Raw genomic sequence first — 25,998 nt, 5'->3', positions numbered from 1 at the left:
AATTGCATGTTCATACGATACTGTGTAGCTAATCATGATATCGCTTGATTGTAAATGAGTGAAAAATGGCAAACTTTTCAGTTAAAATAAAAAAAGAAAGTCAGATTATATATGTTTGTTCGCCTCCTCTAGCGGGTTGGTCACAAACAGTGTTTTAAATTCGCAGACAACTTTAGCACACAGAAAAATACTTTTTGATATTTATCAGAATGTTGCTACAAATATTCTTTTAGAACTTCGTACTAATTATATGCGAGCAACATATTAGCCTCATACTTATATATTCGTATGCGTATGATTAATGCAAATTACCATTATTTTGGGCTTTTTAAATATATTTACAGTAAATGTTATAAACTAAATAAAGCATTTTTCTGTTTTTTCTTTCAATACATGTAAATACTATAACTGAGGTTTTGCATGTATGTGTATGTATGGGTATGCATGTGTGTGGTCGCTATATTGATGGAAGTATTCTGCGTCTGCTTTCGTGGGCGTCGCCTCTGAAGGGGGCGGAGGCGTGGTTGTGCAGCAATTAGAAAACTACACGTATGTTAATTTTAAAGCAATAAAAAAGTAACATTAAATACAATTACATTAACATACACACAAAAAGATAAACATAAGCAGCTCAAATCAAATTCATTTATGTTAAAATATATATATATATGTATGTATATATATAAACTGTCTAATTGGACTCCGCGTCCAATTGAATAAGCGTCTCATTCGTTTGCTCCTCCTCTTTGGGCGGCGGCGCCGGCATGGGTATTGCAATGGTGCTCATCGTGCTGATCATGCGTGGCTCAGCGTGCGCAGTTGTAATCGGCTGCATCTGCTGGGCTGCAGGCTTAACGAAATCCGGCTGAGGTGCTGCAGCAGCACCAGCACCAGCTAAATGGCCATGGCTGTGACCGTGACTGTGACCATGATTATGGCCATGACTGTGGCTATGTTGCTTGTGCTGCTGCTGCTGTTGTTGCTGCTGATGATGATGTTGATGCTGATGCTGATGATGTTGATTATGGTGATGATGCTGTTGCTGTTGTTGTTGAGGAAAGGATTTGGGTAGCTGTGCATGACGCGTGGAGTCCGTAGCCTTAAGTCTCTCGCTCAAAGCCTTCAGAGCAATTTGTCTAGATGTATAAGATTTGAAGTTACAAGTTAAATATATAAGTAGATCCCATTTTCTTACCGTCTGCGCTCAATATCATGTGGATCCACTCCAGGCATTTGAACCGATATGGAAGTCAAGCTTGCTGTTGAGATCGTACGCAATGGCGAAGGCGTCTTAACAACGCCAGCACGCAAACAACAATTGTATATAGGATTCACTAGAAGGCTAATAAAGGGCTGTGTCACATTTGGAAAGAAGCTAACGAAGGTGAAGCTCTCAGAGCTATCGCCACGACCATTTGGATGATGCTGATAGAACCGCAAATATATCCATGAGACAATAGCACCAGAGGCAAACATAGCCGGATATGTGCCATCCAGTAAGCCAATAGCCCAGCCAATGATGGCCAAGATGAGCACAGTCAAAGGAACATTCCTACAGCAGACAAAGATATATAGTAAATAGAGATCGTATAGACATTTTAAAAGACTCACCGATTAGTCAGTCGTCCGTAGCGTGTTTTGAATATTAGATGATCGGGCATAATTTGCCGCACAGCCACACAAATGCCAGCCACATAGCCAGCCAAACCATGAATGTGTACGTCAAATAATATTGTCGGATTCTTCGTAACCATATAGTAGAATAGATAATAGATCGTCGTTACAAGCGAAACGCCAAAATTGCTTAGCGCAAAGAATTTGAACATTTCGAATTGACCCCACAGCGGCTCCAACATTTTTCCACACAGTCCAACTGTCACCACGTCCACTATCACCTCCCACCAGTGTAGCTCGATGAAGCAGAAGGTAAAGGCGGTCCATATCCAAAATTTACCGTTGGGCAAAATGTAACCTGGCGTTACGCTTAGCAGCAATATTGCTGTTTCTGAATACGATAACAGATAGCCAACTGTTGTTACTAAACAGATCAACGTTATTACTGGCGACGTGTTGTGCAGCAGAGCAGCTAGTTGCTGCTTTAAATACGGTACATTTCGTGTGAGTGGAGCTGACATGGCAACTCAAATTCAGATTTCGATTGCCTCCAGATGATGATGTTGTTGTTTCTCTTGTTGTTGTTGTGTTTGGCTTGTGTTGCGCACAGCTTGGTTGTTGCACGTTACGCTCTTCTGTTTATAAATGCGCATTAGTAAATTTATTGTGTGCGTTTATGTTGTTTAAACTGTGTGTCGAATTGCTTATTTTTATTTATGATTATTTTTCCATTTTATGCACTACGAAGTGAGACCAGATTCTGTTAAGCCAGAAATCACTCGTGTTGTTGCTGGCTCTTTATGACAATCGAAAAGCTATCGCCTTGATGGAGTTATCGCTTCAATATATTGCTATGCAATATTAAAAATTTAGCAATACTGAAGTACTTATATGTATGCTAAATATAAATATAAATAAATAAAAATGGAGTAAAGTTAAGATTATCCAATGCCCACTGCTGCACTGTTCAGATTCACTTTATCTACTAGCTAATACGAAAATTTACCAAGTCAAATGGAGAACTTTACTGCATTAAATTTAAAAACTAAAATCTATATCGATATTAAACTTTCTTGCCGCGGCGAATTTGCACTTTTAAGAAACAAATAAAAATGCGCTTGTTGAATTAAAAAAAGTTTATCTAATTTACGTTTTATTATTATGACAATTTGTATGCATGATTTTCAATGCGTGATTTTTAATGTTCGTTTCATGTACTCATTATCCATCGTGTTGTAATAATTTCAAGTGTAATCGATGATGGTCTTTATAATTATATTACACTCAGTTAAAAACAATAAATTGCATTGAAATTCAATCAATTCAGTGAAATATTGAACTTAAGCAATAAAGTCTCACATTTTCAGTTATCTCTGATATAAACTAATAAAACTATTCAAACTAAAGTTCTTGTCGCATTAAACACAAACATTACTTTCTCCCTAGGCCAGCAAAGACCTTCAAATCATGGAAGTTTTTCTTTTTTCGGAACCATACACAAGGACGATGTTATTAATTCACTTAAATTGGTAGACGCGAGACAGGTGGCTGGTGGCGGGTGGCGGGAATCGCAGCGAGCTGACATGGGAGAAGTATATGATGAAGTATTTGTTTGCTATTATTGTTTTGGGTTTTCATTTCTGTTTTGTTTGTGATTGTAAAAGTTTGCTGCTTAGAACAGCAGCGTGCCCATGCCACCCATTTCGGATTGTTCCTTAACGAAAATCTCAAAGTATTGATAGATGATCGTCACAGCCAGCAGGATACCCGTACCGGAGCCAATAGCGCCCAGGAAATCGGCCATAACGGACAAAGCGCCAATACATAGGCCACCAAAAGCAGCAGCCGTTGGAATATAACGATTCAGTTCATGAATCATGGAGTTCTCGCGATGACCGCGCATCACCATGTGCTGCTCCTTCAGTTGCTTGGCAACCTGTTAAAACAAAAAAAAAAAAACTGTTTAGTTAAATACATATTATTTAAAGACATATAATAAACTTACATCCTTGGCTGAGCTGCCAGATACATCGATCCATGTCTTTGAGAAGAATGCACAGGAGCCCAACATAAAGACAATGTAGAGCAGCGCATGAATTGGATCAGTGAGTATGTGGCCCACACTCTCTGGTGGCGACAGATAATAGCACAGGCCGCCAATAGGATAGGAACGAGCTGGGCCGCCACCGCCAACATCGGCCCAAACGCCAAGCAAATTGATGAAGAAATTGCCTTGGAATTTAACAGCCAACATCTGGGAGATGACATACAAGTTGGAAACCAAAGCCGATTGTAGAATGATGGGAATGTTTGAAGTGTAGAACAACTTGATCGGGTAGCTGCTGTATTGGCCACGGTAGCGTGCGCTCTTGATGGGTAGATCAACGCGGAAACCTTGAAAGTAGATGACGACAGCAAACACCAAAATGGTAGCCAACAAATTCATCAGATTCGGCAAATTCTGACGGTAGAATGCCTCGCGGAGAGCACGAACTTTGTCATTGCGCGTCGCCATCAAATGGAAGAGAGCAATCACAGCGCCCTCAAATTCAGTGCCACGTCCCGTTGTTACAGTGGTTGGGGAGAATGCCTTCCACACGATCGTCTCACAAATGTTCGTGGCAATGAACAGCGAAATACCAGAACCCAGGCCATAGCCCTTTTGCAGCAGCTCATCGAGCAGCAGGACAATTAGACCAGCAGCGAACAACTGAATGATGATCAGCAGACAGACGCCGGCGCCGATTTCCGATGGATCACCATACATGCCAGTCATCACATAAACGATGGCCTGTCCAATAGTGATGACCATGCCAAACAGTTTCTGCGCGCCGTTGAAGAGAGCACGATCCTTGGGCGTATCACCGACTTCGATAATCTTGGCACCAGCCAAGAGCTGCATAATCAAACCGGATGTCACAATGGGCGAGATGCCCAGCTCCATAAGCGTGCCACGATTGGAGGCGAGTATCACACGTATCCAATAGAAGGGATCCGCTGAATCGGAGCTCATAATGCCGAACAACGGGATCTGACAGCATACCAGGAAAATGAACAATGTGATAGCTGTCCATAGCACTTTTTCTCTGAATTGAATCTGCAACAAAATATTAAATATATTTAATTTACTCTATAATATCTTAATATTATAAGATACATAACTTAAGATACATGAGCAAAATATCTTAAATCTTAATATAAAATTATTTAACTTTTAATATGTATATTTTTTTATAGAAACATTATATATATTATATATATATATATATATATATATATATATAATTTAAATTTTTCCATAAACAATACAACGGACTATTTAAGCTTCGACCCCCATCATACACAACTACCGCTATTCTGACCTATATGTGTGTACGTGTGTTAATGCTTAAAAAAATCAAGTTTTGCTTATCGCTGCTCATCATATGGTCGTGTCAACACAACAATACACACGAAGCTGACGTCGCATAGCGTCGTGCGGCTTCTTCGGGCGAGCCGAAGTTTGACGTTTCCACGTCGTTTGCGGTATTGCATTGTTTGTCAAAATTGTGTAAAATAGTAGTAGGGCAACAAGTAGTCAAGAAATTGTACTTCAATTTGATAACAATAGTAGTAGCTAATTTCAGTTGTTTTATGAATGAAAAATTAATTTAAATAAAAAAATCAAAACATAAACGAACACTGTATAGGTAAATACAGCTTAACTAATGCACATGAGCATGGCCCTAACACATGTCATACTTTATGGTGAAAAAAACTTTTTAATTGGGGCTAAAAATGTTTTTCACATTTAATACAGTAAAGTGTATTTGTGCTCATTATTATTATAATTATTTTTATAAATAAAACAACAACTTGTGTACTTCCGAGTGTCTACTACTAAACCTGAAACTGTTTGCGTGGCGCATTTAACTGACAAGTGAAAGCAAAAATATAAAACGTGTGCGCTGGCAACACTGGCGCACTGCAAATCAAATACGATATGAAAATGCAAATAAAACAAAATAAAAGATAACTACAAAATCAAATTCTGCTACGGAAATTTAACAAGTATAAATATAAATACATACATATATAATTATTGTTAATTATACATACCTTGCGCTCGGGCTTTGCAATTTCAGGCAGTATGCTGCAGAAAGGCTTGATAACTTCTAGGAATTTGACTGCGAATGGGTGAATGAAAACAATTAATTTGGTTAGATTTCTTTGCCATCCATTATTCTGTTTTACAGCTCGCACTTTACACAATTAGCGGCGGTGGCATATCAGTTCCAAAATTTCGTTTTCTTTTTTTTTTGTATACGTAAGCAAGTACGGGGGTGTTGCCGAAGCGGCCGCTACTTATTGGCAAAGTTGAGCGGTACTTTTATATAGATATTGCACGTTAAGCTATTGGCGTTGTACTTACTTCCCATTGTGTTTGACTTAATGTAACGTACGGCAGGGAACTAAACTTATGATTTGTATTGCTGCACTTTCTACACCAAATTTAGAAAGTTTCAGTTCTATTGGGGAACACTCCAACGGACACAGCGACCGCTTCAACTGACGAAAACCGAATGAACGATGTTAGGGACAACGAATATAACCGAAGTAGGCACGACGTGTCATTTGCACATTATGTTGACGTTTCTTAACATTGTATTAGGGATGTTAATATAATATCGATATATCGATTGCATTACCAATCTATTAAATTGGAATATGAATATTTCTAAATTGTAACTAACGTAATAGTTTTATTATAAATATTGAAAAATAATAATAATTTTTATTGTGTTTTTTTATATTGCTATTCCCTTACAATTAAAACAGTCCAATTACTTATCGAATGTTATGTAGCATACAAGTAACGCAAAAATGAGCGCGGAAAACAAGTTAACAGCAGTTAACTCTGAGCTGTGAAATACGGAGCAAGACTGCTAATTTAAGCGCTGCCATTATTCGCCAACAATATGGCAACTTTATGTGCCATAGAACTCTACAAAAAGCAAAGCAACCTAGCCTGCGAAAACAAACGCAAAGCAACAATACAAACACAGGCGAAATCAAATTATAAGACACAGACGTAATATATGCGTGAAAAACTAGCTGGCAACAATAACAGTTGCGTGTGTTGAGCCAAATGTCAAGAAAAACTAGCAAAAAGCGACGCATCAAATAAAAATTGAGTGTTAAGTGTAAATCAACTATGACTTCGGTTATATATGTGGAATTGAGCTCGGATTCGGAGGAGGAGGTAAAAGCGCCAGTGACAGCGCCAACAACGTTCAGCTGGTGTAGAAAAGTACAGTTGTATTTTTAATAGGTTTTGTGCATTGGTGTGCGCGTATTAGTGTTGGCGTGCGTGCGTCTATATGTGTTTTATACAAGTATATGTGTACGTGTTTGTGAATGTGTGTGTATTACAAATTATGTGTACGAATATCATTTTCGCGGTGCTTTTATTGTTGCCCGCACACATACACATTTACACCAACAACTCGACACGCACACTCTTGCACACAGCCAATGCTGCCAATGTTGCCACCTTGCCTGCAGACACTGCTGCACTTGGAGCTAGCAATTAGAAATGTTAATTGTTCTAACTGAAACCAGTTGCTATGCATGTGTGGGTGTATTTATGTGACATTATTGTACAGTTTGCGACGCAATTCGCCTAATTATTAACGATGTTAACATTTTGTTTACATGAGCAGGCGAAATAAATGTAACTCTACACTGCATTTGTCGGCGCGCCTCAAAACTCTACAAACATTGCCCCACTCACACAGATGCAGTAGCGTATTTGTTTGTTTTGTTTTGTAAATGGAATTTAAAATGCAATACCCAACAGGTCGTTTTTCTTGATTTTTTTTTTAATATTATCTCCGTTTATCTACAGGGCCCACCCGATGCGAAGCGAGCGCGTCGAGAGCTGACAAAGATGACCACTGCAAAAACGTTGCCCACGAAATTGTTGCACATACCAAAAGCTTCTATTGTGACACCAGCCACTGGGATCAAGGTAACACCTACTGTAACGGCAGCGACAACAGCGACAGCAACTGGAACAATAGTCGGGACATACAGGTATGGAGTAACATTAAATGCAGTTCAGATAGACACATTGAGCAAAACAAAATTCAAAACAAATCCGCTTAATAAATATCGATAGGATTCTGATTGTTGCTCTGTTAAAAATTGTTATCGATAACTTACAAAACGCATCTTACAGGTCCATGCATATACCCAGTGGCATAACGGTAACCAAGCACAACAACAGCAATGGCAATTTCAACATGTCCACTGCCAAAATCACAGTCGAAACTAACAATAATAGCAACATCAGCAGCAACAACAATAACAATAACAATAATGCAAATTACAAGCCTTTCAAACTAGCAAGTGGTACCTGGTCAAAGACGCCAACGGGCACCACAATGGCAACAATTACCAGTGTACCCAGCCCACAGACGATGACCTCAAAGCCGGTGCAAAGACCCAGCACACATCAGCAAAAGGCGACTATAAAACAAAAGTCAACGACAACAACAGCTCCACAAAAAACTGCTGTACAGCAACAGCAACAGCAACAGCAACAACAACAGCAGCAGCAGCAGCATCAGCAACAGCAACTGCATCAGCAAAAGCAGAGGGCAGCAACGTCGATCAAGCAGCTGCAACAACAGCAGCCAAAGCCGACGATGTCTGCGGCACAACTGCCACAAAAGCAGGTGAACACTCTGCAACAGCAGCAGCAGCAGAAGCTAATGGCGACAACATCCATACAACAGCAGCAAAAGCCACCGCCAACGATGTTACAACAGCAACAGCAGAAATCCACAGCAATGCTGCAGGTGCCACAGCAACAATTGCAGCAAAAGCCGTCCATTACAATGTCAACGGTGCAGATGCAACATCAGCAAAGGACACCCACAGCGATTGCAACGCCAACTGTAATGTCACAAAAGCCAATTTTGCAACAACAGCGACCGTTAAAACCACCGCTGCAACCACATCAACAGCAGCAGCAGCAGCAGCTGCTGAAAACACAGCAAGCCAACCAACAAATAATGTTAACCAAAAAGCTGCCAGTAAAACAAACAGCAAAGCAAACTGCTACACAGCGTTTGCCCACCTTGCAAAAGATGCCGCTGACATCGCCCGCCAGCCAACAAAAGCTGCCGCCGCCAGCGCATAGTGCCAACAACAGCAGCACCACGAACAGCGGCAACGTACAGTTGCACAAACAGAAGATGCAGCAGCAACAGCAACAGCATCAGCAGCTGGCACCACCGCCGCCCGCACATCATGCGACGACACAGCTGGCAAAGCTCACGCCAATGCCCATGTTGAGCAGACAGAATGTCGTGCTGCCAACGCCTGCTTCAATAAACAGTGCAGCACGCACACTGCCCTACAAAATGAAACCCACTGCAGCAAGTGTAACAGCAACATCTGTAGCAACAATAACAACAGCTGCAGCATCAGTAACAGCCACAACTGCAGCAGTAGTAGCAGCATCAGCCCTACGCAACGTGCAACAGTTTACGCCCAGCAGCAACAGCATCACAACAGCAGGTGCAACGCCCCCTTTACGTCTGTTAGCCACGCCTCCACATTGCGCTGCAGCATTAAACGAGCCGCTGCTGCTCAATCTGCCGCCCACGACGAGCATCACGCCACAGCTGACGCCGACGACAACGCCGCCGCCGACGGCAACATCGACAACAGCACCTGCAACAGCTCCTGCTGCTGCCAAGATAACCTTTCCAGGTGCAAGTATTTCACCTGTCCAAAAGCCGGCCACTAAGCGTGTGCAGCCCATCACAGTGCTCAAGAAATCGGATGACGAGTGGCGTCGGCACATAGCACAACAGCAACTCGAACAGTGTCACAAACCAAAGGAGCCGCCCATTACCACGCCCACCATCGTGTTAGTCGAATCGCCGCCCACAACGCCACCGACCGAAAAGGTTGAGAGCAGCTCTGCTCCAGTTGCTCCAACTGCAACTGCGACTCCAACTACAGTGACTGCTGCTGCTGCTTCTGGTCCAGCTACAACAGTTGCTGGATCTGCTACAACACGTCCACAACTTGTGCCGGAATATACGGCCATGTTACAGTTATGTCGTGAGCTAGATAAATCGCCGGATATGGAGCGATTGATTGAGATTAAGCTGATGAAATACTATTACAGTGTCCATGAGAACTTTGTCCGTTCACGTGGCTTTCGCAAGCAATTGGAACAGACCATGGAACGCATGCGCAATGAGCCGGATATGATTTATGTGCATCTCAAGTGTGTGGTCGATGAGTTGAAGGTGCGACGTAAAGCCAAAGCGGTAGAGCTGCCTCCCGACGAGCCGGAAGAGAAGCCAGCAGCCCCAGCGGCTGTAACAGCAGTAGCAGCAGCCTCAATACCAACGCCAACTCCACCTGAGATTAAGAATGTGCAGCCAGCGGTTACACCAGCAGCATCTCCTCCCAGCACTGGCAACAAGCGCACGGATGAGCGTATTAGGAAATTAAATCGCACTTTGTATACCATTACGAAACGTATTAGCGCCTTGGAAGAGGCGGATGTCGATTGGAATGATGATGATGACTCCAGTTATCTGCAGGTGGAGCGCTATAAGAAGCGCGCCTGTCAGATCTATGAGAAAATCTGTGATTTAACCGGTGAAAGTAAAAGCGCACATCGTCAGATGAAGCAGCCCATATTATTTAAGGATACGCCATATCCACAATTCAATCGCACACTCTCCGCGTTCGTCAATCGCATGCATGAATTCCCCGATTATCATGATGTGCTCCAACTGCTGGAGCATTGTAATAAGGATAAGAATCTAGGCCTGGCTACGTTCGAAATGAAGCGCATAGGTAAGAGGAAGCAATTTGTTGTTACTGTATATAATTTATATATAATCTCTATTCATAATTGCGTTTTTCAGCTCATGACGCGTTTGTTAAGGTGGGTCGCCTGCTCCAGGCGCGGCGTAAGACTGATCTCTATGAGACCGTAACACATTTCACAGCCAATGCCAAGGATCCAGCTGTCTCGGATGCTACACTGCTGGCCAAGCTCAACGAAAATAACAAGAAGCAAACGAAAATCAGTGACATACTAGAAAAGTAAGTAGCTGCTGTTGTAGTAAGTGCTACTGCGAATCCCAATTAAACCGTAACTTGCTTTGCAGATTTGCGCGCGAGCAGGATCTCACCAGCGAGGAGCAGCGCGAGGCGAGGCTAAAGGAAAAACAACTGCAAGCGGCGGTAACAGCATCAACAGCAACGGAAACAACATCAGTCGAAACAGCCACTGGAGAGACAGTCGCTAAACATACATTTGTTCCACATGTAGACGATGAGAAGCCCTGCACTAGTGCTCAGGCCCAGGCGCAGGCAGCCCAACAAATTGTCTTAACAAATGGCCTGGAAAAAAGTGAATGTGAGCATGACAGCGACAGTGATGAGGATGATGAGGACGACGATGAAACGGATGAGGATGTAGACGCCTTTGTTGATAATTTTAAAGCAAACGGCGATATAAGCGATGTAGAATCCGATACGGAAGCAAATGCAGCACCAAAGACATCTGCTACTGCCGCAACGGCGGCTGCTCATGTGATAGTTAATAATATAACGAGAGTCAAGACTGCTGCTAATAATGATAATAATAATGTTGACGATAATGTTAATGAAAGTGCGAAAGAGGCTGCTAAAGCGTTGCCCAACGGCAAGCTGAAGGATGCACCTGCTGCCCAGGTACTAAAGGTTATGTCAGTTTCTAGTCTAAATGCAACTGTATCCACAACCACCATCAACAATAATAGTAACAGCAACAGTACGAACATTAGCAGCTCAGAGCAGCCGCCGCAGAAACAGCAGCAGCAGCAGCAGCAAGAAAAGCAACAGATCACAGAAATTATCATTTCAGATGAGGAGTCATAAGTGTTCTCCTCGTTCATTTCCCATCAGCAGCATGTTAGTTTCTGTTTTATTTAGTTAGAATTTATTTATTTATCTCATATTGCGCACAGTTTGTTATACTTCCATATACGATATATTAATTGTTTTCATTTACATTTGTATTCTATGTATCATATATAGATTTAAATTTAGTTTCCATTAATTATGCAGCACTTTGTGGATGCTGTGCTATAACTGTAACTTTTTTAGTGCGCAAAAAAACGCTTAGATAGTGTACATATGAAATGCAACTACTATTACATTTAAGTGTATGTTTTAAAAAAACACTAATGACATAAGAAATAAAATGAAAAAATCAAATTACCTTCAACTGTTTTTCCTTTCCCATTTGCTATTTTTTAAATTCTCGCGCTGCCTGTTCAATGACAACTCTTTGTTATCAAAACTATCGAGATTATCGAATTGTCAAGCTTTAAACTTCGTTTAAGGCTCCGCCTGCATCGCGCCAAGCAGATAGCTAGTTATGCGTGAGTTGTCGATTACGGTTTCTTCGATAATATCGAAGTGATCGTACTTATCGAACAGCTTAAAAATTACGTTAAATCCAGCCTCCTCTAAATTCTTGGCAAAAACGCGACTTTGCTCAATGAACGTGACGCTCTCGTGTTCTGCGGCTATTACATGCAACTGGACACCGGACCAGGATGGACTATCAGCTGGCCATGGCCACAATATGGGCGACAGCTCCGTGGCACTCTCAGTAGTAAGACCGAAGATGTTATTGGGATTCACAGGATCGAGTTGCCAAAGTTCGCGCAAATCATAAACGCCAGATATAAAGAATACGACACGCACTTTTTGCCGTCGTTCCTCGGAAATTAATGATGGAACATGTAGCAGTTGTGCGAGAAGGTGTGCACCAGCTGAATGACCCGCAAAACTAATTTCAGTGGTTTTCGTTTCCTCAGCATAATTGAAAATCCATAGCAAAAAGTTGGTAAACTGCTGCAGCAGCTGAGGCAGCGTCACCTGTGGGCAGTTGTTGTAGTCCATGACGGCGACGCGATAGCCACGACGCACTAGAGGCCCAACAATAGAACAGGAATGCGATTTATCGAGCATTTGCCAATAGCCGCCATGGACGTAAACAAATAGAGGCGACGGCTGCTCCGATGTGCCGTCTTTATAAAAAACATCAACTAGTTGTCTATCATCCGTGCCGCCATAGCGCAAATTGTGAACCTTAATGTCAGCTGTGGATGCCAGCTCTTGTGAGTCTATTTTCGATCAGATGATAAGAGATAATTGTGAAAAAATGAAAAAAGCTTGTGCTAGAGGTTAGCTTCGACTTACGTTGGGAGCTTACGAGCAGAAAATTTTCTTGTACAGCTACATTGGGCTCCGGCCGATCTTGAAATCTAGCAGTATGATAGCTGGGAAAATATTCACGGACCAAGTCAATTTCTTGCTCTTGCGGATTATACATGATTATTAGACGACGTTGAACAAACGACTGAACTACTAGTCAACTATCATGTATTTATTACATGGATGTACAATCAGCTAAGCAAACCTGTTCTTTTTCGCATATGTAAATGTTTGCGGTTTTACATGTCTCTAGCCCAGTTCTGCAGTTTTTTTTAATCTACTCTTATTAAAGCTTTGAAACTCTGCAATTATAATAATATATGCATTATTTGTAGTATTCAAACTTTTCAATAAGTTTCGTTAGCGCTATAATACTATAATATAATTCTGATCTAAAATTGCCATAAAAAGCGAATATTCAAAAGAACAAGTTCCACTAGTTTAACAGCGGATTTTAATTGAAACAGCTGGCAGCATTTTGTAACAGAGTGGCAACACTGTAACTGAAAAGCCAACTCAGCTTCTAGTTTGTACATTTTATTTTGAGTTTGTGAAACAACTGAAATTCTTTATTAAAAATGAGCAGAGCCCAACAGCAAAACGATGAGGATGTCAACTCGGCGTTGTTTGATGCACGCAATGAGTATTATATAGGCAATTTCATGGGCTCAATTAACTTTGTGTTGCCTGAACAAGGAACAGCAGGTGCCGAACTTTTGTCGTACATGTATTTATCATATTTGGCTATCGATTCCGGTCGCATCATTGCGTCGGACATCAAGGAGAATACAACGACCCCGCTGTTGGCATTACGTCTCGTGCACGAGGCCTTTGAGCAGCCATCACGCACCGAGGAGCTGCTCGAGAAACTCACAGACAAAGTGGCTGGCGATGAGGATGAGTCCAACATCTGGCACATTGCCACAGCCATCGTTTACTGTTACGATGGACAGTTTGAGAATGCTCTGAAGATATTGCATGGCTCGAACAATCTTGAATCGATGGCATTATCTGTGCAGTGTCTGTTGCGCTTGCAGCGCGTTGATCTGGCCAAACAGCTGGTGACCAAAATGCAAGAGATTAGTGACGATGCAACACTCACACAGCTGGCACAAGCTTGGGTTGCTTTGGCACAGGGCACTGAACAGATGCAAGATGCCTTTCACATCTACCAAGAGTTCTGTGAAAAGTTCAAGCCAACTCCAGCGCTGCTTAACGGCCAGGCAGTCGTTCATTTGGGCCTGGAACGTTATGAGGAGGCGGAAGCTGTATTGCGTGAATCACTGACCAAGAAGCATAATGATTACGATACATTGATCAATATGATGGTACTCGCACACCTGACGGGCAAATCAACAGAAACAATCACACGTTACTGGGAGCAGTTGCGTCAATTCTATCCAAAGAGCGATTTTGTGGTGGACCTGGATAAGAAATCCGCTGAGTTTGACCGTCTGTGCCTGGAGTACGAACCGAGCCGCGAGCAGCTGCTTGCAGTTTAAAAAAATCGATTCCCAATTTATACATTCATTTATAAAACTATATGTATATGCTTTATATTACAATACAAATATATTAGAAACATAGATATATTTATATGTGTGTGGAGCAGTCATCAGTAGGGATCAATTGCGATTGCCAATTGATTAAATGTAAGTCCTTTCGACTAGCCGGGAAATAATCTAACTACATCTGATAATGGGCTCAATAAGCATCTTACATCTTTTTAGCTAGTTGTGGAATTTTGTTAGATTTAATTGATCGTTCCCTTCAATTAATATTATTCCGCCATCCCAGTCTTTAATAACTGTGTGGAAGCAAAAATAATTAGTAGATTTCGAATCAACTGCTTTGCTCTACTTACTTTTGCTTGAATCCATATTTCTTACGCTCATAGAACAAATCTGTCTTTGAGCTGCCTAGATTGACGATCTTGGGACAGCCATCGCGCTGCAAAGTTTAAAATTTAAATATGAACTAGAAAGATAATATATTTTTACAATATACTCACATCCTTCTCTTGTATAGTGCAGGATTTGCAGTAGTAGGCATCAGAGACTCCAGGACCGCCACATATCACGCAGCGTCCCTGATACGAGCCATAGTTGCACTCATCACAGATGCGCACCAAAGTGCATGGACGCACATAAGAGTCACAAATAACACATTTCCCATCGTCCTTTTCGCAAAGCCGGCCAATAGCTGCACGTGAAACAAGCAGGAAAACAAAAAAATGTTTCTTTAAGTTATGCAAAAAATAACTGCTCCCTGTGCTACTTACCCACGCCAGGCTGTTTGCGACAGAAAATTAAATCAGGATGATGTTTAGCCATATTGAAATAGATTTATTTTAATATATATTCAAGCTAAATACAAAATTTAGGCTTTTTTAATAATGGATGCTCGCAATGTTGTTTGCAGTGTGACCGTCAACTAAAAATATGAAACGACATTAAATAAGTGGACTTTTGCGGCAGTTTTTAACTAAGAAATATAGAAGTATACTGTCTCAATAGCCGAAAATACCAAATTTTGTTATGGTCACACATTAGCAGCTGTTTGCCTTATTTTCTGTATACAACTTTGAGAAAAGTGCATAAAGCAAAATGCAATTCATTTAAATTGTGTGAATTACTGTAATAATACATATTGAAATATTGTATAAAGCGTTAGAAAATGTCACAAGTGACATCGTCCACGACACAAAGTGCCGCCGCCGCTCAAGCGGGTAGCAGGCGCTTGCAAAACAACGATGCAGGCGTTTGCGTGGGCGTCGGTGGCGTAGGGTATGGCGAAACCGAATGGGAGGCACGCGAGGTAGGCTGAAATATGACAATAAATTAGTGCAAACACTAAATATATATGAATGTGATTAACAGTCGCAACGCCAGCGGGAGCTACACGAAGCGCGCGCTAGAGCTGCACAAATGGAAAAGACAATGAAGTGGTGGTAAGTAGGAGCCACCTGGTAGAAGACCAGCTGCTACTTATTAATATACTAAATCCAAACTTCGCTGCAGGTCCGATTGCACTGCTAACTGGCGGGAGAAATGGAGTAAGGTAAAGTTGCCATGGCACCTACCGTTGAATCAATATGTTTTCAACTTGTTTAATCACATACAACATTTAAACTTAACAGGTTCGCAACGAGCGGAATAAAGCGCGTGAGGAATCAAAACAACTAAATCTTAAGCTGGACGTAGCCATGAAGGAGGCGCACTCTTTAAAGCGTGAGAAAAATGATCTGGAAGTGCAAATAACGCAGTTAAAGAAGGAAATGGAAAAGGTGCACACGCTAATGATGAAACATGCCGGACAATTTCATCGTGCTGATACCAATGAGGATGCTGAAGCGAATGGTCGCGATGCAAATTGCTCACCCGACATCTCATCCGATGGTCTAAAGAATGTCAATAGCGAAGATGGCTTAGTTACCAAACTTCCGAACGATGTTAAAGATTTGGATATTGAAGAATTCACTTTAAAGGGCGCTATGCCCAAGCATTTGAGTGACTTGGACGAGGCTGCGGCTGTTGCTGAGGAGAAACGTCTAATACAGCAATTGTCCAAAGATGATTTCGATGAGGATTACTTGCTGCAAAAGATATCGATGCTGCAATTGCGATTGGATGAGGCACAAAAGACATTACAAGCGGAACGAGAGTACGTTTCAATAACTCTTACCAATAATTAGACAAATAAATATATAATTTATTCTGCTCGACAGTGAAAAGCATGAACTGCACAAGAGTATAGAGAAGTTGGCTTTGGAGCTACAAGATGTGCGTGGCCGGCAGGAGGAGTTACGCTCAGCTAAACAGGAAGCAGTGCGAGAGCTACTCACATTACAGGTAAGCATCTCTATATATAATAGTTATATATAATACGTTTAATATCGTGCATTTATAGGAACAGCATCGCGCCGAGATGCGTATTGTGAACAATTCGCTACAAGAAGAAATTGCAGCACGTGAGAATCTGGAGCGCCGGTATGAAGTGGACTTAGCTCTCTAGCATTTTTGAGAACTATATTTAACCATACTTACTTTTATAGCCTCAGCGAGCTGCGCACCGAACTCGAACATTTGCAGGCGGAAAATGCATCGGAGTGGGGCAAGCGCGAACGTTTGGAATCCGAAAAGTTAGCGCTGGAACGCGACAATAAGAAATTGCGCGCTGAACTGCGTGATTATCAGGAGCGTTCGGATCGCAAATGTCGCCCAATGCAGGCCAATGATGTGGAGCTACGCGCTCTGCAGCAGGAGCTATCGGAGCGAAATAAGGAAATTAGCGAAGTCAAAATGTCGCATGCTAAGTTAAAGAAATTGCTGGCCGAGACCAATACAGAGCTGGGTCATGCAGTGCGACGGGCCGAACAATACGAAGCGGAGGTGAGTTACATCTAAATTTTGTATCGTATTCTAAATTCTTTCAACTAGGAAGGTTAACTTTGTTCGATTATGTCATCTTCTGAAAAAGAATTTTTGAGCCAAAGATGTCTCTTATCTTCTTATGTTAGCTTTAGAGTTTTACTTTATATTTATAAACTATAAAACATATATAAATGCCAGAGTTGGCTTTTTCGTTTCGTATCAAAAGCAACTTTAAGTCTAATTGGCGAAGGCGGCTAAGCCGGTAATTGCACGTCCCAAGATCAGCGCATGAATATCGTGTGTGCCCTCATAGGTGTTTACTGACTCCAGATTCATAACATGCCTGATCACATGATACTCATCGCTGATGCCATTTCCACCCAACATATCTCGCATCTGGCGTGCTATGTCCAATGCTTTGCCCGCATTATTGCGCTTCAGCAGCGAAATCATCTCGGGTGTATGAAGTTTGCTATCCTTAAGCCTGCCCACATGCAGACAGGCGTGCAGACCAAGTGCTATTTCTGTCGTTGCATCCGCCAGCTTCTTTTGGATCAGCTGATTGGCAGCTAAGGGTCGTCCGAATTGTTTGCGATCCAACGTATATTGACGAGCTATCTCCACACACGCCTCCGCAGCACCCAATGCACCCCAGGCGATGCCATAGCGCGCATTGTTGAGACAATTGAAAGGTCCGCTAAAGCCCAAAGCATTGGGCAGCAACAGGTCCTCCGGTACACGCACATCATCCATCAATATCATGCCCGTGGGCGAAGCACGCAATGAGAATTTGCCTTCAATTTTCGGGGTGTCCAGGCCCTTGCTTGATAATTTCCTATCGATAATAAAACCCCTCAATTTGCCATCCTCACATTTCGCCCACATGATGATGACATCGGCTATCGGTGCACTAGTTATCCAAGTCTTTGAGCCATTCAGTATATAGGTCTTGGTCTTGCTGTCATATTTCGCATTGGTTTCCATGCCAGCTGGATCGCTGCCATGATTCGGTTCCGTTAGACCAAAGGCGCCTGAAAAGTAATACATAAAATCGTCAGTGAAACAGATTTTCATTATCATATTCTAATAATTTACTATAAGAAAAGTAGTAATAAGAAATCGCAAAGAAATACTCTTTGCAGAGTATTCAAGCTTCGACGTAGTTGATTAAATTTTTCTGTTTGCAAATTGCTTTCTTTGCATTTAGTATTTTTCCGCTCAACGCACAAATACAAATGCAATATTTGAGGAGAGCAAAAGAGAAAGAGAGAGAGAGACTGAGAGAGTGAGAGTGAGAGCGAGCTTTGGTCGCTGTTGAAGTTGTTTGCTGTCATCTGCTCACATTTAATTCCCTCACCTACGCCCTCTTCCCACACAAACGTTCAACTTGTTTGCTTCAGTTTGTTGTTATGGGCTGCTGCCCCTCTCTTATTAACTCGCTAACGCTTATTCTAATCTGCATCTTATCAGTGCTGATAAACAACAAATCTTTAAAGTTTATGCTTTAAATAAAAAAAAAAACTTAGCAGGTGATCGCCATGAAAAGCGTGCAGAGATGAATGTATGAACAAAATGTTCTTTTGCTCACCAATCAACTTGCCCTGCGCCAGGCCAGGCAAATATTTTTGCTTTTGCTCATCGGAACCATAATCATATATGGCGCCCATCGCCAGAGAACTTTGCACGCTGACCGCGGAACGATAGGCGGAATCAATACGTTCCACTTCGCGTGTGAGCAGTCCGTATGCAACACTGGAGACGCCTGCACAGCCATAGCCCTGCAGTGTGCAGCCCAATACGCCAAGACTACCAATCTCTTCCATGATCTTCTTATCGAATTGTTCCAATCGATTGGCTATCTTTACGCGCGGCAACAGTTCCGATTGGCAATAGCCACGGAAGGCATCCCGAATGGACACTTCTTCCTCCGTTAACTGACTCTCCAAATTCAATGGATCTTGCCAATTGAATTTTGCTGCGCTCGCTTTGCTGCTGGCCAGGCGACGCGCAACAACGCATGGACGCAGTTTACCGATTACACTTTGCGCAATCATTCTTCTTTTTTGTTATTTTTTTGCCTTTTAGCTTTATTATGAAATTCCGTCAGCTGGTTGCTCCAGCTCCCTCACTCGCCGAACTGTCGCGCTTGACTCGTGACGAGAGACTAAAAAGAAAAGCTTTGTGCTGCATGAAAGCTTTCAACTGACAGTTGTTATCGCTGTTTCTCGCTCTCACTTGTGAGCATTGTAGTTCTCATAGCTTCTCCGTGGGGGTTCTAATCGAATCGGCTTTATCTGAAGACTTTGATTTAAGAGCGCTGATAACCAACGAAATGAAATGTTTTCTGATTATAAGTAGCCGTTTATAGAGTTCATCGATGTTAGTAAAATTAAGTTTAAATATTATATTATACTTACTTTAGTTTAGTTTTCAGTTAAGTTAGTCTAGCTGATCTCTTTGATCTCCGATACTATAAAAGTGGAAGACATCAAAATTAGTACGGCTTCTTAAGTAATATGCACATTAAATATTTATCTAACCTGCAAGAAATTCTTAGAAACCAAACTCGTTATTCTCAGAAACTACAAAAACTCAAGCAATAGTCTACACTGAGATCAGGGAAATATCCCTAAAACTATTAAGGCTAAAGATACCACAATTTTAAGCTTTAAGCTTTATTTCCACTTCATTCTGAAAAATCATTGAATAAAGATTTCGTTCACTTTCTGTATACAAAAACTGATTGATAGCTCTCTAGCTCTTTAAATTTCTCGCGAAAGATCATTAAATGCAACTCTGTTAATCTCAATCATAATATACACATTTTGCTGCCATGCGCGAGAGTCAGTTTCAGTTGTGCAGTCATTGAAAGCAGGCAATCTCGTGAATCTCGTAAAAAAAAGGGGGAAAACCGTGAATTTTCAGCATTATTGATTGTTAACTAAACAAAGAAACTTAAAAAGTGTTGATAAATGGTTTTTGGAATTCTATAACTCAAATTTAAACTTTTAAGAATTCTTAAACTGAGTTCAATACCACGAAATATATTGAAAAATCTGAGAATGACTAGATCTAAAGTCAAGACCCAGACTGTAAGCGTCTTAACTTAGACTGTTGAAATATGAAAAACCTACCTGGAAGATGGTTAATGCAAATGCTTTCACTCGACTCGAAGCCCAACCACGCGGGCAATGCAAGGCATGTGAATTGGAAGTGTTCAGTCGACATCCGAACAAGCTTTGGCGCCGCGGATAAAACATGGAACTATGATAATGCATCAGATACCGCGCCAGAGATGGAGGAGGTGGGTCATTTAGCCAACAAGGTTGTGGCCACAGCTAGCTGGTGTCATTCAGAAATTGCTAGAACTATTGGGTCAAGTGAAGGATAAATAAAAAATATTTACATATCGATCTGATATTTAAGGCTTAGCTTGATTAATTAAATACTATATATTTATATTGTTTTTCAGGTAAAGCGTTTACGTCAGCGCGTTGAGGAACTGAAGCGTGAGCTGGCCGGGGCTGAGGACGAGCTGGACTCGGCCGTAAATCAGGTGCGACGACTGCAGCGCAGCAATGATGAGCTAGTGGGACAGACGGAGGGATTGCAGGTGCAAATACAACATTTGCAAAACAGGTGAATTGGCATTCTTTTATTACAATTACTACTTAAAACCAAATCCAACTCTGACTAATTGCCCCAACTAACATATTTCATGGTGCTGGCTAAAAACTAAAACTTAACTAAAAACTAAAAACCTCAACTTGAACAAAAGACGCGCACCAAGTCCGCAGCTGCGTGGCATTGGCGGTGTTCAGTTGCGCAATAAAATTGCCGTGGAGCTGCCCAATGAGTGTTTGCCGAACATCAATGATCTGCGCCAGATCTTCGATGATGGCCAGGCGGGCTTGCGCAGCTCGCACAATGGCTGTGATGCGGCGGCAGTGCATCATGCAGCTGCTGTGAAGCGTTCCAGTCACACAGAGCGCACGCTCTTGCAGCAGCAGCAAAGCAATGCAGCAGCAGCAGCAGCGGCAGCAACGGCAGCTGTTGGTTATTACGATGCGAAGACAACGCATTTTGAGGACAACATTTTCGAGTCGAAGTCACGCAATTTGGAATTTGAGCGTGCCAAGCAAAAGTTTGACAATCCGCATGGACAGCAGCTGCATCAGCATCAGCAACTGCAGCAACTACAGCAGCAGCAGCAGCAACAACAGCAGCAGCAGCGGCAGCGCAGTTCCGCTTCTCGCTACAATAGCAACACTGGCAGCAGCACTGGCGGCAATCGAGCCAATCTGGCCTTGCCACTCAAATGCATGACAAACACATCCCAAAAGGATGTCGATATCAATAGGCAGCTGTATGATGCGCAGGATAAGGATCAGTCGCATGCGGGCTATGCGCGCAATAGTGTTAATTTAGATGGTCTCAAGGTATCCGACGATGAGGTGAGACTCGCAACACTGCCATGAAACTAACTTTTGGTTTTTCGGACATTTTCATTTTGATTAGATATTGATTTTATTTTATATATTTTCCAATCATATATTTCATTATAAATATTCTTTTTGCAGACTCCGTAGCTATGGCTCGACAAGTTTGCTGCTGGACGATGAAACTGAAGGAAATAGCGACTGATTCGTCGAACTATAATGAAACATACATATTTTACTTAACTTAATCATTAGGTTTTAAGTCTTTCAAAATTGATCTTAGGCTATGATTTGCTGTCCACTATTTGTTTTTTGTATGTTCCTTAGTTGTTGTATAAGTTTTTTATATATTTAAGTATTCGTTCGCTTACAAAAAACTCCTTTTTGGAATACTCAACTCTGGGCAGCCAAAAGTCTAACTCCATGTCTCTTTGCATACTCCAATTTGATGGCAGCTTGTACTTATGAGAGTTGTCAAAGATTTGTGAACTCTATGTCCATAAGACCCATAAGACTATATACGCTCTTTAATTAACCCAATAATTTTTAACTTCTGAACTCTTTGTTTTGTCAATAGATAAGTTGAATAATAATCGTTAGTTTTATATAGCATAACACTATCTAAATTGAGCTGATCTATATAAGCCTAGGGAACAAGTCAATAGAACTTATATATATATAAATATATATCGATACATTCTTGAGCTTCACAAACATTGCGCTGAATACATATTCCATTTACTATACCACAACAAAATTGATATGGCCATATCGAGATCTCCTAAAACCCAATTGCCTTGTGCTTTTATTACACAAGTTAACACTGCACTGACTGCATGATTCCCACTCAAATGACTTAACAGATATATTTATAAACATATATTTGATGTAGTTGCATATGTATGAGCGAAGAATATTCATTTTAATTTGTCTAGGAAGTTGTAATTGCGTCTCCATAGTTTCCTTTTGTATATGTATATGTATAGGTACGTATATAATGATTCCGGGTGTCTCCTAGTCGGGCACTCCTTCGAAATTTCTTATTTATTTATGTCTTAAGATTCATTGTCGCCTGTCGAAAGGAACGTTGAGAATAGTATGTTTTATTTTGTTATGTTAAACAATTTTAGGCGACTCTGCAGTCCAATTATATTTAATTCATTATTCCCTAAACTTCTCAATCGATTTGATATGAATCACTAAAACATAAACTTACTAATCTAGTGAGTTCTTAAAGAGAGCGTCACGTTCTCAATTCGTAATATAATCTGAATTGATATACTCTATATAAGCATGGAAGTAAGTTCTTATACTTTTTATATATAGGAGGTCTGTTCTTGAATATATATTAGGTGCTTTTCACATATAAATCCGTAGTTTTTGAACAGACCTCTCTTACATTCAAATATTGAGCTTCGCAAACCTTTCGCTGAATACAGATTCCATTTACTATAGATATATCCAAAAATGTATATGGCCATAATCAGATCTCCCAAACGAATTGTCCCTCAATTGACTTTATACTAAATATATAATATATATATATATGCATTTTCGATCTTATAGAAGAATAGAAATGTTTTAAGCTTCCCTCGTATATATGCAACTATATTTATAGGATGCAGGTTACAGTTTTTATTGACTATATATATTCTAAAAATAGATATATACATATACATATGTAGTGCCAGAAAAGATCATAAAAGTTATATAAACAATTTTGATATGTTTTTTCTCCTAGAATTGCGAACTAGGCGCTGTTTTTTATTTGATATTAAAAAATTCAAAACATTAAAACTTCAAATACGTAAATTTGTGCCTCTTTATGAAAGATTTTGCAATTTTTTGGCCATCTAGTCTTTGTTTCGATTGGCAGCCGCAAAAGTTCGCAAAAGGAAAGCATATTGAAGTCTATTTGTAGAATTTCTTAATTGTTAAAAAATATATATATAAATAATTAATATAAAAATATTTACATATTTTAAACTTTAGCAATATTTGTATTTTATAAATTACATATATTAAAAATAAAGTTATATATAAAAAATAAATATATCAATAAATACATTTAATAATAAAGCTATGTCTATACAATTTGGCATGTTACAATTAAATTATGAAAAAATATAAAAATATATATTTAGTTTACTTTTGTCGAACGAATTCTTCATGACTTGAGTGGGAGTATGCGACTCAGAATTGCAGAATTGCAGCCAAAGCCAATTAGAAACTGACTTCTCTGACAATTTCCAATCCGATTTGTAATGAGAATCTCAACGAAATTCTTTAATGATAACTGATAACTGATCTATGATGATCACACTTCAACACGCGTCTTCTATTTGCTTTTATTGAAGCTAATGATATATATGTATAATATATATGTATTAGACTATATGCACATAGAAGTATATATACACATATATGTATATAGAAACAATAAGAGAGAACTTCGAATTTAAAATATATAAAAAACAAATTATAATTGAAACCGTTCGACAGGTAGCTACAATTGTAGGTGAAGTTGGGTTTTCATAAACCATACATACACACACATATAGTAGCCTATAGGGAAGCTCCATTTGTCGCATGAAGTCATATAGTTTTTTTTTTTTTGAGCACATTCTAACAAAATTAATACAGTATTTGGAGAGAAGTAGAAAAATAGAACGAAATAAATTCATGTAAGCGTGTTAATTTCAATTTTCTTTTTTTTTTTTTTTTGGAGAACGATAAGAGATTAAAATGGTACAGCGAAGCACAAAATTCACTGGCATCTGCATTGCCATCTACTTGGTATATGCGGTATTTGTGTTCTTCATATTGCCGTTGTTGTTGCCTGATCCAGTGACAATGTCGCGCAACATACTCGCCCAGCAGACACGGGGCATGCAGTATGGGAATTTGACGAACATCACGCTCGAGGCTGGAGGACAGCCGTTGCGTTCGCTGCTGGTCACGTTTCGTGGCTCGGGCGCAATGGGTCTATTAGAGTTTCTGTCGCGTCAGCCAGGTGCTTACCATCATTTCTCACCATTGATCGCGCACAAGGAACGCATAACGGACTTGCCGGAGGCTTCATCCGCTCTGGAGGAGCTGCATTCGTTGTTTAATTGTGATTATAATCGTTCGCTGGCCATGATCAAATATGGCATGCAAACGCCGACATTTCGCAATTTCTATGGTGTACAGTGGAAGACGTGCCTGACCTACACCATGGATGTCTGCTCCAATCCGGAGACTTTGTCGAAAATTTGCAAAATATTTCCATTTATCAATATGTCCGTATATAATTTGGGTTTGAAATATATCAAATCTATGCTTGAGCGAAAGGAGTGAGTATCTATTAAAATATATATATGTATGATATAAATATATATATGAGTATCTATTAAAATATATATACTATTTAGTCTCAATGTACGTATGCTACTGTTAATACGAGATCCGCGCGGAACCATGGGATCGCGTTCGAATCGTAGCTGGTGCACCAATCCTGCCTGCTCTAAGCCCTATGATCTGTGCAGTAATATGGTGGAAGATTATCAAATCTCTGAGTTTCTATTGAAAGAGTATCCGCATCGTTTCAGGTAAGTTTGTCGAATTTCAATATATAATTTTGCAATATATTTTGCATATTTCTTAGTATTATTCGCTACGAGGAACTAGTGCAGCATCCGTTGGACGGCTTTGTAAATATCTTCAGTTTCTATGGTTTACCAACGAAAAACTTTCAGGACATGAGTAAAATATTAAATGAAACTGAAATTCAAGCTAAATTTCTGGAGCATTTCGAAATGCCATTGGACTGGCAAAAGACATTGTCGCTCAATGAGATTGTGAACATCCAAAATATCTGCCAAAAGGCTATGATTCTTTGGGGCTATAAACCCATAACAGATTTTGATAAAGGCCTAATGAATATCGTTGAACCGTTAAATAAGTTGCCATTGTTTTTGAAGTGAGGTCTTTCCAGTGCTTGAAGCGAACTAATAATGAAGTATTTAAATATTTGTATTAAACGCATTCAATATAATCTACATGGGTAAAACATAAAAAAAGAAAAACACATTGCATTATTTGCAGTATTTTTATAACAATGATTTTGAAATAAATATGCTATAATAACTCGACTTACGCCGATAACAAGCTTAGAGTTGGACTGACAGTATTTTTTCGGTATTTTTAGATTTGTCCAAAATTTGTGTATTTTAACGATTAATGCTCTACGTTCGCAATTTGACAACACAGCTGTTCATTCCGTTTTCGCTGCTCTCGGAAAGCTC

At 40.4% G+C, this 25,998-nt stretch overlaps 9 protein-coding genes across 11 annotated transcripts; 4 read left to right on the top strand and 5 right to left on the bottom strand.

Moving 5' to 3' along the window:
• Nucleotides 1-628: 628 nt before the first annotated feature.
• LOC111596295 (transmembrane protein 115) lies at nucleotides 629-2,412 on the bottom strand. The gene is made up of 3 exons (XM_023310451.2): nucleotides 1,612-2,412; nucleotides 1,196-1,552; nucleotides 629-1,136 (listed from the first exon to the last, which is right to left on the bottom strand). The coding sequence occupies exons 1-3, from the start codon at nucleotides 2,133-2,135 to the stop codon at nucleotides 692-694; spliced, it is 1,326 nt and encodes a 441-aa protein (XP_023166219.1). The 5' UTR covers nucleotides 2,136-2,412; the 3' UTR covers nucleotides 629-691.
• Nucleotides 2,413-3,257: 845 nt separating this feature from the next.
• Nucleotides 3,258-6,201, bottom strand: LOC111596273 (protein transport protein Sec61 subunit alpha). Its single transcript, XM_023310412.2, has 4 exons — nucleotides 6,026-6,201; nucleotides 5,713-5,780; nucleotides 3,620-4,711; nucleotides 3,258-3,550 (listed from the first exon to the last, which is right to left on the bottom strand). The coding sequence occupies exons 1-4, from the start codon at nucleotides 6,030-6,032 to the stop codon at nucleotides 3,287-3,289; spliced, it is 1,431 nt and encodes a 476-aa protein (XP_023166180.1). The 5' UTR covers nucleotides 6,033-6,201; the 3' UTR covers nucleotides 3,258-3,286.
• A 210-nt stretch (nucleotides 6,202-6,411) lies between these two features.
• On the top strand, nucleotides 6,412-11,656 carry LOC111596282 (mucin-2). Of its 2 annotated transcripts, none has more exons than XM_023310432.2 (5): nucleotides 6,412-6,904; nucleotides 7,502-7,689; nucleotides 7,835-10,482; nucleotides 10,554-10,734; nucleotides 10,800-11,656. In XM_023310432.2, the coding sequence occupies exons 1-5, from the start codon at nucleotides 6,809-6,811 to the stop codon at nucleotides 11,551-11,553; spliced, it is 3,867 nt and encodes a 1,288-aa protein (XP_023166200.2). In that variant the 5' UTR covers nucleotides 6,412-6,808; the 3' UTR covers nucleotides 11,554-11,656. The 2 variants fall into 2 exon arrangements, with proteins under 2 accessions (XP_023166200.2, XP_030080518.1); XM_030224658.1 differs by having other exon boundaries at nucleotides 6,413-6,856; nucleotides 10,800-11,655.
• A 56-nt stretch (nucleotides 11,657-11,712) lies between these two features.
• LOC111596283 (kynurenine formamidase) lies at nucleotides 11,713-13,181 on the bottom strand. The gene is made up of 2 exons (XM_023310433.2): nucleotides 12,886-13,181; nucleotides 11,713-12,809 (listed from the first exon to the last, which is right to left on the bottom strand). The coding sequence occupies exons 1-2, from the start codon at nucleotides 13,016-13,018 to the stop codon at nucleotides 12,016-12,018; spliced, it is 927 nt and encodes a 308-aa protein (XP_023166201.1). The 5' UTR covers nucleotides 13,019-13,181; the 3' UTR covers nucleotides 11,713-12,015.
• A 191-nt stretch (nucleotides 13,182-13,372) lies between these two features.
• On the top strand, nucleotides 13,373-14,443 carry LOC111596293 (coatomer subunit epsilon). Its single transcript, XM_023310449.2, has one exon. The coding sequence runs from the start codon at nucleotides 13,479-13,481 to the stop codon at nucleotides 14,400-14,402; it is 924 nt and encodes a 307-aa protein (XP_023166217.2). The 5' UTR covers nucleotides 13,373-13,478; the 3' UTR covers nucleotides 14,403-14,443.
• Nucleotides 14,444-14,479: 36 nt separating this feature from the next.
• On the bottom strand, nucleotides 14,480-15,332 carry LOC111596294 (PHD finger-like domain-containing protein 5A). The gene is made up of 4 exons (XM_023310450.2): nucleotides 15,182-15,332; nucleotides 14,912-15,102; nucleotides 14,765-14,850; nucleotides 14,480-14,707 (listed from the first exon to the last, which is right to left on the bottom strand). Exons 1-4 carry the CDS (start codon nucleotides 15,231-15,233, stop codon nucleotides 14,701-14,703), a joined length of 336 nt encoding a protein of 111 aa, XP_023166218.1. The 5' UTR covers nucleotides 15,234-15,332; the 3' UTR covers nucleotides 14,480-14,700.
• A 244-nt stretch (nucleotides 15,333-15,576) lies between these two features.
• Nucleotides 15,577-22,747, top strand: LOC111596312 (coiled-coil domain-containing protein 102A). Of its 2 annotated transcripts, XM_023310475.2 has the most exons (10): nucleotides 15,577-15,717; nucleotides 15,780-15,850; nucleotides 15,921-15,960; nucleotides 16,040-16,563; nucleotides 16,628-16,751; nucleotides 16,810-16,889; nucleotides 16,955-17,291; nucleotides 20,746-20,912; nucleotides 21,052-21,727; nucleotides 21,854-22,747. In XM_023310475.2, exons 1-10 carry the CDS (start codon nucleotides 15,577-15,579, stop codon nucleotides 21,860-21,862), a joined length of 2,169 nt encoding a protein of 722 aa, XP_023166243.1. In that variant the 3' UTR covers nucleotides 21,863-22,747. The 2 variants fall into 2 exon arrangements, with proteins under 2 accessions (XP_023166243.1, XP_023166244.1); XM_023310476.2 differs by lacking the exon at nucleotides 21,052-21,727 and having other exon boundaries at nucleotides 21,854-22,743.
• On the bottom strand, nucleotides 17,453-19,439 carry LOC111596313 (glutaryl-CoA dehydrogenase, mitochondrial). The gene is made up of 2 exons (XM_023310477.2): nucleotides 18,862-19,439; nucleotides 17,453-18,304 (listed from the first exon to the last, which is right to left on the bottom strand). Exons 1-2 carry the CDS (start codon nucleotides 19,325-19,327, stop codon nucleotides 17,511-17,513), a joined length of 1,260 nt encoding a protein of 419 aa, XP_023166245.1. The 5' UTR covers nucleotides 19,328-19,439; the 3' UTR covers nucleotides 17,453-17,510.
• A 1,568-nt stretch (nucleotides 22,748-24,315) lies between the features above and the next one.
• LOC111596308 lies at nucleotides 24,316-25,812 on the top strand. Its single transcript, XM_023310467.2, has 3 exons — nucleotides 24,316-25,047; nucleotides 25,126-25,302; nucleotides 25,359-25,812. Exons 1-3 carry the CDS (start codon nucleotides 24,458-24,460, stop codon nucleotides 25,675-25,677), a joined length of 1,086 nt encoding a protein of 361 aa, XP_023166235.1. The 5' UTR covers nucleotides 24,316-24,457; the 3' UTR covers nucleotides 25,678-25,812.
• The last annotated feature ends 186 nt before the right edge of the window (nucleotides 25,813-25,998 follow it).

This window comes from Drosophila hydei, unplaced genomic scaffold (genome assembly GCF_003285905.1).
Source record: "Drosophila hydei strain 15085-1641.00,03,60 unplaced genomic scaffold, DhydRS2 tig00008116-arrow-pilon, whole genome shotgun sequence".
Taxonomy (NCBI): Eukaryota; Metazoa; Arthropoda; class Insecta; order Diptera; family Drosophilidae; genus Drosophila; species Drosophila hydei.
Note: the sequence above shows the minus strand (reverse complement) of the source record. Positions and strands in the feature narration are given on the sequence as shown.